The following is a 17,443-nucleotide window of genomic DNA, read 5'->3' as shown; positions in this document are numbered from 1 at the left end:
CTCTATGAATTCCAATCGAAGCCAATGTTAGATGTCTTCACATCTAACATGCACTTCGATTGGCATTCATAGAGCATATTATCAAGCCCATGATCGCCGCTTTATCGGCAGTTTCCTGCCATTAAAAGCGGCGATAATGTAACGCCCGTTCTTGATAATATGCCCCATTATGTCTTTTTGGGTATCTCTGTTTTCATTCCGTTGGGCCCACTCACGAACCTTAAGGAACCAGCAATAACAGTAAGGGTTGGAGCGGTATCACTTAAATGGGGAAACAGCCATTACAAAGCGACGGTTACCATAAATGTAAAACCTTTAAAGCACATATGCCTTTACTATTCAGGCCTTTACAATGAAATTTGTTGTAAAGACGTGTGTTAAAGGCATATTCGTAGTAACATCCTGCATTGTAAAGGTAACGCGCGGGAATGATACCTGCGTTGTAACAACCACGTTGTAAAGATATGCATGGTAATCGTATGAGTGGTTCCATAATAGGAACCTGAAGTGTATTCACTGTAGAAACTAGAGATTTATTTATGTGTGCACTAATGTTCAGTTTAAAACTTGAAATCATGTATTTCTTGTTCAAATTTTACACTTCAAGATATATTTGCTCAAGTTTTGCAGTTATTTTAAAGTTACACATGTGCATGTATAGCCATGTATTTCGAAATGCACATTAAATGCTAATTTAAGCTAGCGTAACTACAGGCCTCAGTGGAAATACATTTTGCTTCACCAGCATGTTTTCCCTTTTCCTTGCAGGTTTATTATCATTATTTTCATTAGCTAGCGAAAGGCTTAGTATTAGATGTATTATTAGAGGTATTAGATGGCGGATAGAGAGGCTTGGAAGGAACCTTGGCAGTGAACATGGAGAAACAAGGGTCAAAAGAAGCCCTCTCTTCATCATGTAACAGGATGGCAAGATGTTCAAGGTCGCGAATCAAAGTTCTAGTTCTATATAATGTGAACATAAAGCAATGCTGCAGATGCACTCAAGTAGTAGTCTGATTGGTCCCTGGTCGTGTGATGGAGATGAGAAGTTTCTGAATCTCCTGTTACTTTTAAATTAGTGTTCTAATAGAGTTAGGAGAGATTCTCTTTAGACCTAGAGAGGTACAGACTGCTCTGTTTGCCCTGTTCTTGCAAGTATGAATCTTTATGCTAAAAAAGTAGGGGCCTGTTTATGACTTTTGCGTCGTGTTTGCACCACACAGGGCGGTACATGCACGACACAAAACTTAAGTAAGATTTATGAAGCCACCCCACTTAGCGTGGCCCTGAGTGGCTTCATAAATATGGAATTACGTAACGCAGAGCAAATTGCTGCATTGTGTTACTTTGCCCTGGTATGGGGTTCCATGGGCATTGCATGGGTGTTCCCATGCAACACCCATGGTTTTGTCGCCATCCCAGATTTACCAGAACTGGTAAACTTGAGAATGCGCCAAAAAGTTATGCCGTCCCAGGGGAGGCGTAATGCGGAGAAGTATCTCTATTTCTCCTTGTTTCTTCCTCTTTCATTGTGTGCTGCGTTGTGCAGCACACATAGAAAGAGGAATATGCCTCCCAGGATTGTTTTTGTGCAGAAAGGGAAAGTGCCCCTTCCTGCACAAAAACACTCCTGCATGCAACACAGGCACCCATGCATGATGGTGCTAGAGTACCTGCGTAGTGCTACCGAAAGGGCACCAGTGCATGGGAAAGGACAGGAAAGCATTGTATTGTCTTAAATACAGCACATTCCTGCCCTTTCCCTGTCACACAGTGCATCGCAGTAAGGTAACTTGATGCACTGCACTGCGTGACTTTTTCGTAAATAGGCCTCTTATTTCCTTTTTTCTTCAGCCTACTACTGGAGTCTGATCATGCTGACACCTTCTTTTGTGCTCCCAATTTAGATGACCCTATATTTGACCCATGTTTAGGGGAGAGAAGGGAAGCTTCTTATGGAACACTTGTTTGCTTTAATCTGTGTTTATACAATTGTGATTATCACAATTGCACATGTCACTCTATTGTGTCTTCACCTACCTAGGAATTTCAGCTTACCTTTTGTATTGCTACATTTATTCAATTTTTTCTTGGTTTCCATATATACTTGCTTGATTGGTAATCCAAAATAAAACTCTTTAACTATTTTCAGTGATCCCTAGTCCTTATTGTGGAGTCACATTGGCTTCATAAATTAGAAATTAATTGTTGATATTTTCTCCCTTTCAATGCTTTACGTCAGTTTATTTACAGTCACCCGACCGTAAATAAAGTTGGGTTCACAGCGCTGTCCATAATTTCCTTAGTTCTGTCCTGAATGCAAGTACGCTCTGTCCTAGGAAGTGGAGTCCACGCCGAGTTCCAAATCGTGAAACGGAAGCCCCATGCCGCGCTTTCACTTTGATAGCGGCCGCGCACATTTCTTTGGATGCAGCTTGTCTAAAGAAAGGGGCGTGGCCTCTATTGATGTGAACGCGCCACATGGACGCTTGTAAACAAAAAAATAAGCACCGACCCTATACTCAAAGCTGACTGCACTGCTAAAATAAAGAACGAAAGAAACGCGGCCGCTATTATTAAAGCGGGCCGCCATTAGTAATTAAAATAAAAATGGGTGGCGTCCTGCGACGTAGTGGGTGGAATAGGGGCAAATCATTTAACAAAATAGTGCTCACAGCCAAGATAAAGCAGACGGTGTAACAAGACAAGTAAAAGGTCCCGTCGTAACAGGAGGTTAAAATGCAGACTGCTGTACCAAGGTGGTACTAACAAGCCTATTTAGGAATGAAAAGCAACAATTTTGCAAGGATGGTAACAGGAGCCAATTGAAAAGATGCGTGGGACATGGGCAGAGCTTCAAGTCCCTACGGCAGTACAGCATGCCTCGCAGAGCAGCGCATGCGCTGCCCAGGCTCGACCTAAAAACGGCATACATCACAGCATGAATCAGGTTACGAGCAAGGTAATGCTGTAAATACAATACATTAGTTTTCTTTTCGGGTTTCAAAATACTGCAACTATTAAAGCTCCATCTATCTACCGCCTCCAACTGTCTTATGCCAGCTCTTACATATGTCATGTCATCTGATCGTCCCACGTTTTAGCAGTGATTTCCATACTTGACCCGCTGCATTCATTTTAGGGGACTAGTACTTATTTTACGTCATCAGACCAGAGCAAGAAAGGAGAAGACAAAGATAGAAAAACAGTGCCACAAGGAGAAAGTAAGACTGGAAAATAACGTGCAAGAGTTAGAGAGACAGGATTGCTGGAGTGGTGCAGGTAAGAGGCAAGAGGGTGGATCAGTACTAGACAGGTATTCAGCGACCCCGGCATTTGGCTGCTCCAACTGGGGGCTCCAAACATATTCTTTGGGCCCTTGAATATCATTTTATACGAATTAACCTCTGCTTTCAGGCTCTCCTTACACATTTCAGACCTCACATTAAGATCAGTAATGCTACCCGCAGATAGTGAAGAGACTGAGCCTGTGGCTTCTCAACTTAGGCTGGAATTTGAAATCTCTTACAAAAAGAAATCCAGAAAGAACAAAGGGACATATTAGCAAGAACCTCGTTAAAATTTTCGCTGTTTTAGCAGCAGGAAACTGCCGCTAAAACGGAGATAATGGGCATGCTAATATGCTCTGTAAAATTCCAATAGAAATCCAGGTTAGATGTCCTGCACATCTAACCTGGGCTTCTATTGGAATTCTATAACGCATATTAGCAAGCCCATTATCGCCGTTTTAGTGTTAGTTTCCTGCCTCTAAAACTGCGACAATTTCAACGAGGTTCTTGCTAATATGCCCCAAAATCTGCAAAAATGTATTTGGATAGTGAAAAGATGGCATTTCGGATCTGTGTCAAGGATGGCCTACAGATATTTGCATGTTGACGTTCTAAGGCTCAGGGTTTTGTCATCTAACCTGTGGAAAACAGCCCTCAAGTGGGAATTGCGTTCCCGGCCACTGCCAGCAAATACCAGGATTTGTGCTCATGTTTATCACCTCGCGAAACCAGGCTGTGCCTCTCGTATTGGGCCATGAAAACCCCTGTGGCCAGGAATTCCCCAGGCCCGACCTGCTTTGCTTGTTATAGGCCAGCATGCACCTCAAATGTCCTGCATATCCGAGGTCGGAGTCTAGCTCCGGTTAATAGTAGCCTGACCTGAGGTCTAGCACGTAGAAGCAAGAGGCACATGTTAATACGTTAATGAATTTGGCAACTACATAGAAATGAAGGAGGAGCCAAATTCACAAAGGGGGCTGTGAACGAGAAATTCATTTTTCAGCTGTTCTCCCCACCAGGCATAGTGATCCTCTTTTTCCTGGAACATCCTTAGAATTGCAGGTGTGGAAATGACCCCTGGCTAATAAGTTTTATGTCGCGTGAGAGAGCACACATTTTTTCTAGTGAAAAAGAGTAAGGGGCATATTATCAAGCCCAATTTCGCCACTTTAGAGGCCGTTTTCGGCCGAAAAGCGGCGATTAAATTATCGCTCTATTAACAAGGACACGCTAACGCGTGTTTCCTTGAGTTAGCAGCCGTCATTTCTCCACTTTGCATGTCAGCGATATATATCGCTAATGACATGCAAAGTGGACGTTCCTCCCTAAACCTACATGGAAACAGTCGCAGACACAACTACTCACTATTTACAATACGGCCCCGGACCCGCGACGTGATAAAAATAAGTCAAGCTAAGCAGGGTTATTGCAGGATTTTAACACCTGCTTTATTCTTGACTTAACCATCATTTGTATGGAAGGTGGATTGAATGGTTAAGTGCACACTTGGCTATTAGCTAGCTGTTCAGTAGCGATGTACAATTAGCGTTGCAGTTCCAACGTTATTGCGTTTATCGCTGTCTATCGCAGGATTTTACATCGCCTTTGAGCTAAGCGTTGCTGATACGCCACTAACACGGCGATGTATTCCAGCAATAGATAGCGATAATGAAAAACGCGCTAAGCGCGTACAGCAATAATTATCACTTGTCCTTGTTAATATGCCCCCGTGTACTTTTACAGTGGCAAATGCTATCAAGTGCACGTTCCTTTAGGAAGAACAGTCCAGAATTCAAGACATAATGGCAAATTTGGAGTCCGTGATGGAGAAAAATCTGACAAACTTAGAGTTTTCTGCCAAGGTGACATAGGTTTCTCTATCAACGAAGCTGTATTCACCACTGTGCAGAGGAGCCACCGCTGTCACATTGTTGAGAAGAGTCAGAAGGTCGGAAGCAACAGCAAGGGCCTAGATAGCAGTCCGAGTTTGGCAGGTCCAATTAGTTCTTAATCTGGAAGCTTTCATATGTGATATCATTCTAACACGTTTTTGAAGCAATTATCCTGAGTTCCTACCATTAAGTCACCAGCCCAGTTGTATACCATCTCTTGTGTTTTTCTTTTTACAGTTAGAACTAACCTTTAGTTCAATATAGCTACCTTCCCTTAAGCGAATGTAGGAATTTTGGCTACCTCTTCAGAACTGAATACAAGGAAAGGTGGGTCACCATGGACTCGTTCTGCATAAGAATATTTGATTAATTAGTAGATAACCAATTACTCTATACAATTGATTTCGAGCATGGGAACAATGGCTAGCCTCTAAATGTTAAAACATATTTTTTGATTATGCAAGTAATGCGGCATCATCATGGATTCTCTGAGACAATGAGGGGGAGATGATGTAGTCTTACGGCTAGAGCGGTCAACTTCAAAGCTGGGGACCCGGGTTTGAGTTTCGGCAAATCACTTAATCTCCCTGTGCCTAACTAATATGAATGTGTCCTCATGTAGCGAAACTGGTGCTCATGTAAAGCGCTCTGATACCCTATGTCGCGGGTCTTGTTTGCACTATATAAAACTCTTTTAAAAAAAATCAAAGGTTCATACGACCAAAGGGGAAAAAGCTTTGATGACTTGACTAAGAGACTACGGGGCAGATTTATGTCGGACTTGCGCCACGTTTACGCCGCCGTTGCGTCACGCAACAGCGGCGTAAATGTGGTGCATCCCTGCGACCCATTTACAACGTGACGCATCTAGGCAGATGCGTCACGTTGTAAAGCCCTGCGCCACATGTGGGCGTTCTGGCGCAGGGTGGGCGTTCCGGGGCAGGTGCGCCTCGCAAAAGTGCGTGCGTGAAATCTATAAGATTTCATGCAGGCACTTATAGGCCAATGCTGCGTCAAAACCCTGCGCCTGCTTGAAGCAGGCGTAAGGCTTGATGCAGCATTGGACAGATGTGGCCCCCCAGAGCATTGCTGGAGCTGCGTCGCGCTTGCGACGCAACTCCAGCAATGCACCGCCTTTACGGCACAGATGCGTCACGCATCTGTGCCGTTTTTGCCCCATGGTGCGCCGCATTGTAATGCGGCGCACCATGGGTGGCGGAGCTGCGGCGCACAATAACTGGCGCATCCCTGGGGATGCGCCAGTTATTGTAAATCTGCCCCTAACAGTTTTTGAAATGCACATGCCGGGGCAGATTTATAATAACTGGCGCATCCCCAGGGATGCGCCAGTTATTGTGCGCCGCAGCTCCGCCACCCATGGTGCGCCGCATTACAATGCGGCGCACCATGGGGCAAAAACAGCACAGATGCGTCACGCATCTGTGCCGTAAAAGTGGCGCATTGCTGGAGTTGCGTCGCAAGCGCGACACAGCTCCAGCAATGCTCTGGGGGGGGGCCTATTCTGCCAATGCTACGTCAAGCCTTACGCCTGCTTCAAGCAGGCGCAGGGTTTTGACGCAGCATTGGCCTAAAAGTGACTGAGTGAAATCTTGTAGATTTCACTCAGCCACTTTTAGGAGGCGTTCCTGCGCAGGAACGCCCCCCCTGCGCCGGATCGCCTCTTTATGGCGCAGGGCTTTACAACGTGACGCATCTTCCAGATGCGTCACGTTGTAAATACCCCGCACCATGGCACAGGATTTGCGCCGCCGCTGCGTCTCAAAAGTGACGCAACAGCGGCATAAAATCGGCGCAAAGGGCTTGTAAATATGCCCCTAAGTCTTTGCTGGGACTCTGGGCTGCTTTCTGGTGCTCTTTTAACATGTGCAATGACAGCAAAATCTAACTTGAACAGGATGGGTTACATTCCTATTTTATACAAAGGTCACACATTTTTGGCAAACCTAAATGATAATATGCTCGCTTAGGAGTGTAAATTACACACCTCGGGGCAGATTTATGATAACTGGCGCATCCCCAGGGATGCGCCAGTTATTTTGCGCCGCTGCACCGCCACCCATGGTGCGCCGCATTTACAATGTGGCGCACCATGGGGCAAAAGCGGCACAGATGCGTGACGCATCTGTGCCGTAAAGGTGGCGCATTGCTGGAGTTGCGTCCGCAAGCGCGACGCAGCTCCAGCAAGGCTCGGGGGTGCCCCATCTATACAATGCTGCGTCAAGACCTACTTCTGCTTCAAGCAGGCGCAGGGTTTTGACGCAGCATTGGCCTGAAAGTGACTGAGTGAAATCTTATAGATTTCACTCAGCCACTTTTGCGAGGCGCACCTGCCCTGGAACGCCCACCCTGCGCCGGAATGCCCACAAGTGGAGCAGGGCTTTACAACGTGACGCATCTGCCTAGATGAGTCACATTGTAAATGGGTCGTAGGGATGCGCCACGTTTACGCCGCAGTTGCGTGACGCAAACGTGGCGCATTCCCATCATAAATCTGCCCCTACGTTTTAGGGCCCAGTGCTAGATCATTGGGGGCAGATTTATGTTAACTGGCGCATCCCCAGGGATGCGCCAGTTAACATGCGCCACAGTGCGCCACTGCTCCGCCACCCATGGTGCGCCGCATTTATGATGCGGCACACCATGGTGCAAGGCAGTGAGGATGCGTGACGCATCTCTCGGCGTACGGGCGGCGCATTGCAGGAGTCATGTCGCAAGTGCGACATGACTCCTGCAATGCACAGGAGCCACCTATTCAATGCATTGTGCGTCACCCTTACGCCTGCTTCAAGCAGGCGTAAGGAATTGACGTAGAAAGTGGCTGAGTGAAATCTCATAGATTTCACTCAGCCACTTTTAGGAGGCGTTCCTGCGCAGGAACGCCCCCCCCCCTGCGCAGGAACGCCTCCTTATGGCGCAGGGGTTTCCAACGTGACGCATCTCCTAGATGCGTCACGTTGTAAATAGGGTGCATTGTTTGCGCTGCCGTTGCGTCACATTACGTGACGCAATTGCGGCGCAAGGAGGCGCAAGGGCATCATAAATCTGCCCCTTGATTTTTAATGTAACAAATTTTGCTTGGGCGATAGCAGGTCAACGTTTTTTCAAATGCCACGTGTTGAATAATTCCTATAACTACATACGGTGGGGCAGATTTATGTTAACTGGCGCATCCCCAGGGATGCGCCCGTTAATGTGCGCCACAGTGCGCCACAGCTCCGCCTCCCATGGTCCCATCCCAAGCGGCGCAGGGCTTTACAACGTGACGCATCTGCCTAGATGCGTCACGTTGTAAATCGTTCGTAGGGATGCGCCACGTTTACGCCACCTTGCGTGACGCAACAGCGGCGTAAACGTGGCGCAAGGCCTTCATAAATCTGCCCCATATTTTCGACCTGATAATGCCGGCAGGATGCTTGTAAGCAGAACACCCAAAACCTCAAAGTTTTGTGCACAATCACCGATTAATATTACAAACTGATCATGATGTACTAAGCCCCTCTCCAACTTTTCCGTTATTTTGATTTTTCCCAATATGGTTTCCAATGTATGTTTTTACGGATTATTCACGCTCTTACTCTTTGTTGATTGTTGTATACTTGTTTTATACTTCAAACATTGTACAGCACCCTGACACCCTATGATGTCTCAAAGACGCTTTATGAAATCACATATACAAAATCAAAATATATATTCAACTTGATAAAAAACAAAACAATGCACTGTGTGTCATGAAAAAGAGTACCTTCAGTTGATTAAATGTTTCTTTTCTTGTAATTCGCTTTCAGAACCTGCGGTGTGGAACTACTGGCGTGGTGACGTTCATCCGGGGGAACATGCTGCACGTTGCGTGGCTTGGGGACTCGCAGGTGATGCTGGTCAGGAAGGGGCAGGCCGTCGAGCTCATGAAACCTCACAAGCCCGATAGAGAGGTAAGACGAGATTTAAGACACAAACACTGTGGCCCGGATTTACTAAAGTTTTGCGCGTGCGCACAGGGCCGGCTTTAGCACTGGGGGCACCCAGTGCAACAATCTTTGGGGCAGATTTATGAGGCCCTTGCGCCTCTTTGCGCCGCAATTGCGTCACTTAATGTGACGCAACGGCGGCGCAAACAATGCACCCTATTTACAATGTGACGCATCTAGGAGATGCGTCACGTTGGAAAGCCCTGCGCCATAAGGAGGCGTTCCTGCGCAGGGGGGGGGGCGTTCCTGCGCAGGAACGCCTCCTAAAAGTGGCTGAGTGAAATCTATGAGATTTCACTCAGTCACTTTCTACGTCAATTCCTTACGCCTGCTTGAAGCAGGCGTAAGGGTGACGCTCCATGCATTGAAGAGGTGGCCCCTGTGCATTGCAGGAGTCATGTCGCACTTGCGACATGACTCCTGCAATTGTTATTGTTATTGTTACTTTAGTTTGTATAGCGCCAACTCACCCACAGGTCTCAAGACGCTTTCAGACCAAGAAAACACAACAATTCCCAGCTAGAAGAGGAATAGAATACCATATGATTAAAAGGGGCCTAGGGCTTCCCTGAATAAAGTTGTTTTCAACTGCTTTCTAAACTGTAAAAGATTGGTCTCTTTACGAAGAATGTCTGGCAGCTTGTTCCACAGCTGTGGAATTAGTGTGGAAAAGGATCTTCCACCCTTTGTTGCCAATTTAAAACGAGGGCAAACCAGCAGCTGAGCGTCCGAAGATCTAAGCGATCGTTTAGGATTATAAGGCATCAAACGATCCTTTATATAGACCGGTGCTTGTCCATATAATGCCTTATGTGCTACACACAAGCTCTTAAACTCCACCCTCTGCTTCACGGGGAGCCAGTGAAGCCTAAGCAATAGGGGGGAGGCATGAGCTCTTCTGGGAAGCTTAAAGATTAAACGTGCCGCATCGTTCATGACAACCTGCAATCTCTTGATCAGACTGTTTGGCAGGCCTAAATAAAGGACATTACCATAGTCCAATCGTGATATAATTGTGGTTGAAACTACCGTGCGAAGCATCGATTGAGATAGGAGAGGAACTAGCTTGCGCAATTGCCTGATTAGACCAATGCATACGCCAACTACCGTAGAGATCTGGGCAGACATTGACAGGTCGCGGTCAATTTTTATGCCGAGACTTTTTACATTTGATGCTGGTGTTGGAGTAGGCCCAAGTTCTTGCGGCCTACAAATCACCCCAAGGTGATGTACCAGTAGATACCACCAAGACTTCCGTCTTTTCGGGGTTGATTTTCAGTAGATTGACAGTCATCCAACTGACTGTATACCTAAGAACTTCTAACATATGCGCCTGAGCCGTAGTAGAGTTCTCGATGCTAAAAAGCAGCTGAGTATCGTCGGCGTAATTAAACACTCGACAACCCATGTGCACTAAAGACTCAATCAGGGGTTGTAGGTAAAGATTAAAAAGTAGTGGCGATAGTGCTGAGCCCTGCGGGACTCCACACTCCACCATACCTACATCGGAGAGATCATCTCCCTGTTGAATCCTCTGTTGCCTCCCTGTTAGGAAGGATTCTAGCCACTTAAAAGCTGCGCCTTTTATTCCCGAGCTGGCCACTCTTTTCAGGAGCAGGTCATGGCTGACAGTATCCAACGCCGCTGACAGATCTAAAAGTATCAGGGCGCTAGGTTTCCTACTGTCAGCCATGCCTCTAAGCTCATCCAGCACCGAGAGCATCCCTAACTCGGTGCTATGGTGTGCACAAAAGCCTGCCTGACGCCCATGAAGGAGGTTGTGAGACTCCAAAAAAGAAGAAAGGTCTTGCAGCACATGTTGTTCTAGAATTTTAGATATAAATGGTAATTGGGAAATCGGTCGATAATTTTTCAAATTAGCTGAATCCGCTCCCATTTTTTTTATCAATGGTCTAACCCGAGCCTCCTTCAGACTAGGTGGAAGATATCCCTTTAACAATGACATATTGAGAAAGGAGACAATATGATTTTCCAAGATGGGACGCGCCGCCCGGAAGACCCTAGGGGGACAGGGGTCTGCTGGTGAACCTGATTTAAAGCTATTCATCAGTTGCTCAAGCTTTGTAGAGTTAATTTCAGGTAAGCTTTAAATGATACAATCTTGAGGAACTTCAGAATTCTGCAGTGGGATAAATCCACTTACTGTGTTATTTTTGATCTCAGAGAGAATAGTTTGCACTTTCTCTGCGAAATACTGTTGGACGGTGTTACTGTCAATCTTTGTATCAGCTTTAACCGGTATCTTTGTCAATTCTCTCAAGATATTAAACGTTTCCTTCTGAACATTTTGCGCCTGCTTTATACGAGTGTCAAAGTTTTCTGCTTTGACTGTCAGAATCAATTTCTTATAGGTGTTTAATTTGACTTTGTAATGTTCACGATCAGTTTCCTCCTTTGTCTTCCTCCAATTCCTTTCCACACGACGAAGCTCTTTCTTATGTTCTCTCAAAGGAGACGTAAACCACGGCGCACCTTTCCCCAGCCCTTTAGCTTTTTGTAGCCTCTCCGGGGCAATTTGATCGATCGCCTGAGTTAAATTTTGAGTTAACTTCATATAATCCTGATTTAAATTGCCGCTAAGGGGATTAATACAGTATGGAAGAGTGCCTGTCAGGGTTTGCAGATCAACCTTCTTCCATTGGCGGACTTTCTTCATTTCTGGAGCTTTGGTTACGGGATTCCCATTAATGGGAATAACATACTTAATCAGGTAGTGGTCCGACCAAACGCAGGGTAGGATGTCTTGAATCGTCACTTCAGGGTCCGCGGTCCAGACAATGTCAAGCGTGTGTCCCCTGTTATGCGTGGGACCTTCTACCAACTGCTTCAGGCCAATTGAGGACATAGAAAACTCCAATTGTCGAAATATCGAATCTTTAGGCGTTTTTTCCCAGTGTAGATTGAAATCACCGGTTACCACTACCTTTTGGAATCTAGTGCAGATATCTGATAGAATAGGGGCGAAGAGATCATTAAATGTTAAAGTAGTGTTAGGGGGCCGATAGATTGTAAGAAGCGCAAAACATGAGTTATTAAAAATCACCTTTATTCCAAGTAGGTCTGCCAGATCCACCGATTCCGCTATGAGATTTTAGACTCTCAAGTACTTTTTAAATAAAATTGCAACTCCTCCACCGCGTGAGCTATTAGCACGATTATGCCAGACCGCATCATAGTCTTCCGGAAGGGCTGCTATGATGTCCGGTACTGAATTACCATTCAACCAAGTTTCAGTTAGGGTTAGGATATCTATATCTCCCTCTTGCAGAAGGGTAAATATTTCCAGGTGGTGCTTATGGAGAGACCGTGTATTCAAACTCCCGACCTTCAATACAAGTTGACCTAAATTGGAACTTGCTTTGATGGGTTACAAGATATGTATATCTTTTAGCGTGCTAATAATATTTGGACTCAACCTCACCTTATTGGAGTGTAAACCATGTAGAGTATCCGACGAATACGTGATACTACGACCAGGAGTCCTAGCCCCTGGGCCCGTTCGTGCACGGACGGGCACAGACGGGCTGGACTCTGGCGTGACTCCAGCGTGCTCCCGCTGCGCGCGAACGCTGCGCGCTGCCATGGCCGTTTTAAGTACCTTGCAGTATTCATGCCGCCTAGCACGCTGCCCTGAGTGGCGCTGCCGTGAAGAAATTACCCCCAAGATGGCGCTGCCAATACAAACCGAGGGAAGAAGGCCCGCGAAATGCGGTGATTAAACAATTATTGAGCAAGTGAGTGGCGCTAAAAACAGGGTAGAAATAACGTACTACTTAAATAAAATACAAAACGGGTTATTTTAAAATTAGTCAGAATTCGAGGCTGATGATTAGAAATGCGCTACTGATCTAAGCGCTGCGCTAGAAATTATGGGTCTTGCCTGGTCAATGCGCCGAGAGATGCGTCACGCATCTTCACTGCCTTGCACCATGGTGCGCCGCATTGTAAATGCGGCGCACCATGGGTGGCGGAGCAGTGGCGCACTGTGGCGCACATTAACTGGCGCATCCCTGGGGATGCGCCAGTTAACATAAATCTGCCCCAATGTTTGCGACCCCGTTCCACCACCTCCTTCCTCATGTATTCCCTCACTACCACTCTCCAATGGTGCCCCTCATCTTTCCTTAGCCCCTCTCTCACATTTATTTTAGAGCGCTACTTATTCCAATGTAGACTGCCAGAGCAATTTACATCACAAACATGTTATGCAGAGACAATGAGTCGTACAAGTATGTAAAGCAATTTACAGGAAATGTTATTTAAAACTATGAGGACTACTAGGTGTAGGAGTCCTATATCATTATATCATAGGCATTAAAGGTTAAGAGTGCTTAGTCTGGAGAAATGAAGGGGCAGATATACTACTTTTTAACTACGTGCAGTAACCAATGTTGCCGCGCTGCATTACGTGAAAAGCAGAGAGCACAACAGCACCATATCTACCAAGATATGGTGCACTGCTCTCAACTCTAGTGCTGGCTTACCATAGGCTACCTTGTGCCAATGCACATATCTTTGCACCACAGTCCAAGGGTGTGTGCTTGATGTGAAGTATAGGTTTTACACTGGAAGGGCACCATTCCAGCACACATTCTATGCTTTGACAAAGTTTAACACTTTACTACTTTACAATGTGTTGTATAGCACACATATAAAGTTGGCAAGGTTTGGAGAAAATAAATATTTTTTCCAACTTTACTCTTGCTTCGAGGAGGCATCATTTTGTGATTCAAATCCCTTTCCACGAAAGTTAGTACATAGAAATGTGCTCCAAAATCCATTTTGAGTGCCTGAGAATCTCCATGAACACCCACAGTACGCCTCTTTCAGGCATAGGATCACATAGTGCTACTTTGTGTTACTTTATGACCACTTTCCAACACAATTCAGGAATTGCATTTCAAGGTAAGCCCCAAAACAAGACTTTAGAGCAGGTTTGTGTCTCTTTTGTGAAACAAATGAGACACAAAGGGGCATATTTACAAAGTGACGTAGCGCTGCATTAGCCTTCTTGGCTTAACGCCACACTCTGCCACCTCTGAAACACAGGGCTGCACCTTATTTACAACAATACGGTGCAGCTCTTAACTTCCCCCTGTGCTGGCGCTAATTTCATCTGCCTAGCGCCAACACATGCACCCTTGCACCATATTGCAAGGGTGCCTGCGTTGTAGGAAATGATTGTTTATGTGCAGGAAGGTGTCCCTTCCTACACATAAACAATTTTAAAAGACGATTTGTAATTTCTATGTGTGCTGCTTTGTGCAGCACACATAGAAGTTGCAACTCGTAATTTTTAGGTCTCGCCTAGGCAGTGAATGCGCTGTATCTCCGAGACATCAAGTAATCTATATGTTGGGTGAAACGCCTCCTATTGCCGGGTAATATCTCCTGCTGTTCGCCATTTCTTTAACGTTGGCATACCTCTTGTTAGCTGGGTTTTTACTGGTTGTTGATCTGATACTGACTTCTGTGTAGTCCGGAAGCAGCGGGGCCTAACTATTGTTTTCAGTCTCTTTTGTGTTTGAGGGGAACTTTCTTTAACCCCTTCCCTGCTCATGACGGAACCATGCCGTCATGAGCCACGGGCGGCGTGTACTCATGACAGCGTGGTTCCGTCGTGCTATGGCTGCTCCACCGGCACTGATTCCACGCCTATGGGGGCGAATTAGTGAGTGGGCGGAGTCGTGATGGAACCCGTCATGAACACAGCTCGCCTGTGGCTCATGATGACGTGGTTCCATCACGAGCATGGCGGCGCCGCTTTGCCCCTCTCCCACCCCAGCGACGCAGCGGAATTACCGCCGCGGCCAAGGGGTTAACGTGCCCTTAATGCTTTTCACCCTTGGCAGAGCCCTCTCACTCCCGCAGCGCAGCGTTAGCTATACACACAGCTGTACATATTAATTGCTTAGCTGCTTTTAAAAGCCCACTTTCCCTTATTCCAAGTTATTTCCTGTAACTGCCTTGGGCGTCCTGCCGCTCATCAGTGCTTGTTTTATTTTGGCAGCACGGCACTCTGTAACTATAGCGTCCGCAGGCCTATATTTTCCTTGTAACTTGCTTGTTATTTATTTATTTTTGAGAACCACAGCACGCTGTAACTTTAGCGGTAGCGCCCCCTACCGTTCTTTTTTATTTTTGGTAGGCAGCGCAGCAGCTTGCTCCTTATTGCCGTAGCACGCCTTTATTTTCCTTGCAACTTGCTCCTTTCAATCTTCATGTATTTATTTATTATTTAACAGGCACGGCACGCTTTAATTGTAGCTGCCACGCCCCTTCCTTTTTTTTCCCGCAGCATTGCAGTTTGCTCCTCATTTCCGTCCCGCACCATGGGCGCGCGCTGAACTTCTCAGAGGTTTAACTGTTATAGAGACAAGTGATATGAATTACGGGAGCGCAGTAAGTAACTAATAAACATCGAAATAGTGCTTTATGACTTACAAGCTACCATAATGAATGTCTTTTGGTGGCTCCGGGTGCTGGGAGTAGTGTCAGGAGCAGAACATTTTCTATTAAGGTAGGAACTCTAACGAGCCATCTGTGCCGGTGTGTAAGCAGGCTCCTAGACAAAGACGACTGCTACAAAAGTACCGTGAAGGAACGAGAGCCCGAGTGGTCTAATCCCAATTTGTTTAACCCTGTGCCCGCGTCAATCCTCAGGAGTGCGTGTGACATGGATCTTACTTCCACGAAGGGCCGGGTGGCTCACTACATGTCTTCCCCCTTTAGAATATTACTCTGTCACTTGGATCAACACCATAATTTTCAAACTTTTGCCAGCTTTACAACCGTGGCCTGGAGCCTCTGGCTTGACTTTGCCTCACTTGACTCACGTCATACCTTTGACTCAGAGGAACCGGGCATACCCCGGACTCTGGTAGAACTCCTGCTTGAGTGTGGCCTGCCCCTGGGGGTCGGCGCCCGGCTTCAGGTCCCAATGCTGAGCCGGCATGTGTCACCATGCAAAAGTCACTAGCAGGATGCGGGAGACCATGAGTGCCAATAGCCTCAGAGTCATTCTCACTGGGATCCAAGATAGAGGCTGAAACATCAGTATCATAGCCTGAATAGCTTGACTTTGCCATTCGGGAGGATAGGCTCAAACTGCACTATGTCCAGAACTGCCACAATGGAAACGAGCATCTGAGAGGGAGTCAGGTATGACTTCAGCACGTTGATAGTGAACCCAAGCAAATGCAGGAGATTCACCATAGTCTGGAGGTGAAAGACAACTGCTTGGGGCAAGCCCGCCTTCAACAACCAGTTGTTGAGATAGGGGAAGACTGAAACCCCTGAACTCCGCAGATGGGCTGCGACCACCTACATCAGCTTTGTGAACACCCGAGGGGCACTGGTGAGGCCAAAGGGGAGCACCGTAAATTGAAAGTGCTCGTGACCCACTGTGAACTGCAGGTATCGACGATGAGCCGGCAGGATGGGGATATGAAAATAGACATCCTGCATGTCCAACGCTACCATCCAGTCTCCTGGAACAAGGCAGACAGTACCTGAGCAAACGTGAGCATCTTGAATTTCTCCTTCTTGAGGAAGTAATGAAGGGCTTTGAGGTCTAGGATAGGACGAAGGCCTCCATCCTTCTTTGGGACAAGGAAGTAGTGGAAATAGCAACCATGGCCTACTTCGGACCGGGAACCCGCTCCATTGCTTCCTTGGCCAAGAAAGTTGAAACTTCCTCTCAGAGCAAGGCAAGGTGATCCTCCGTCAGCCTAACGTACACTGGAGGCATGGATGGAGGGGTAGTCTCGAAGGGAGGGAGTAGCCCTTCAGACTATTTGCAACACCCACCTGTCCAATGTAATGTTTCGCCAGTGGTGGAGATTATGGCATATTCTACCACTAACTGGCAAAGAGTGATCCTGGGGGATCAGACTAGGAAGGTTTTGTGGTGGAGTAGGGAGTGGTGGCTTGGCCCGACTTCTGATTTCCTGACCCACAAGGCTGGGGTGAAATGTGTCTACAGCCCAGCAGTGGTTGCTGAATTTGCAGGACCCTCTGGCCGAGATAGGGTTGGCGCAGCTGATAGCCCATAGACCATAGCCACAAAAAGAGCGGAAATTGGATGAAACGCTAGGGTCAGTAGTGAGGCCCAAAGACTTGGCTGTTGCCCAAAAGTCTTTAAATTGCTCAAGGGCAGCATCCGCCTTGTCTCCAAAGAGACGGGAGCCCTCAAAGGGCATGTCCATGAGATTAGCCTGGAAATTCCCCGAAAAAACAGACATTCTCAGCTAGG

The 17,443-nt window shown here is 46.6% G+C and overlaps 1 protein-coding gene across 2 annotated transcripts in view; it reads left to right on the top strand.

The window, feature by feature from the left end:
* The window catches only part of PPM1E (protein phosphatase, Mg2+/Mn2+ dependent 1E), a 708,925-nt gene that overhangs the window by 632,927 nt on the left and 58,555 nt on the right, over positions 1–17,443 (top strand). For both annotated transcript variants that reach the window (XM_078683583.1, XM_078683584.1), the window contains exon 5: positions 8,989–9,132. In XM_078683583.1, the coding sequence (XP_078539709.1) occupies positions 8,989–9,132 (144 nt within the window). The remainder of the gene's footprint in view (positions 1–8,988; positions 9,133–17,443) is intronic.

The sequence above is a fragment of the Lissotriton helveticus genome, chromosome 3_1 (assembly GCF_964261635.1).
Source record: "Lissotriton helveticus chromosome 3_1, aLisHel1.1, whole genome shotgun sequence".
Taxonomy (NCBI): Eukaryota; Metazoa; Chordata; class Amphibia; order Caudata; family Salamandridae; genus Lissotriton; species Lissotriton helveticus.
The sequence above is the reverse complement of the archived record's forward strand: the minus strand, read 5'-3'. Positions and strand labels throughout refer to the sequence as shown.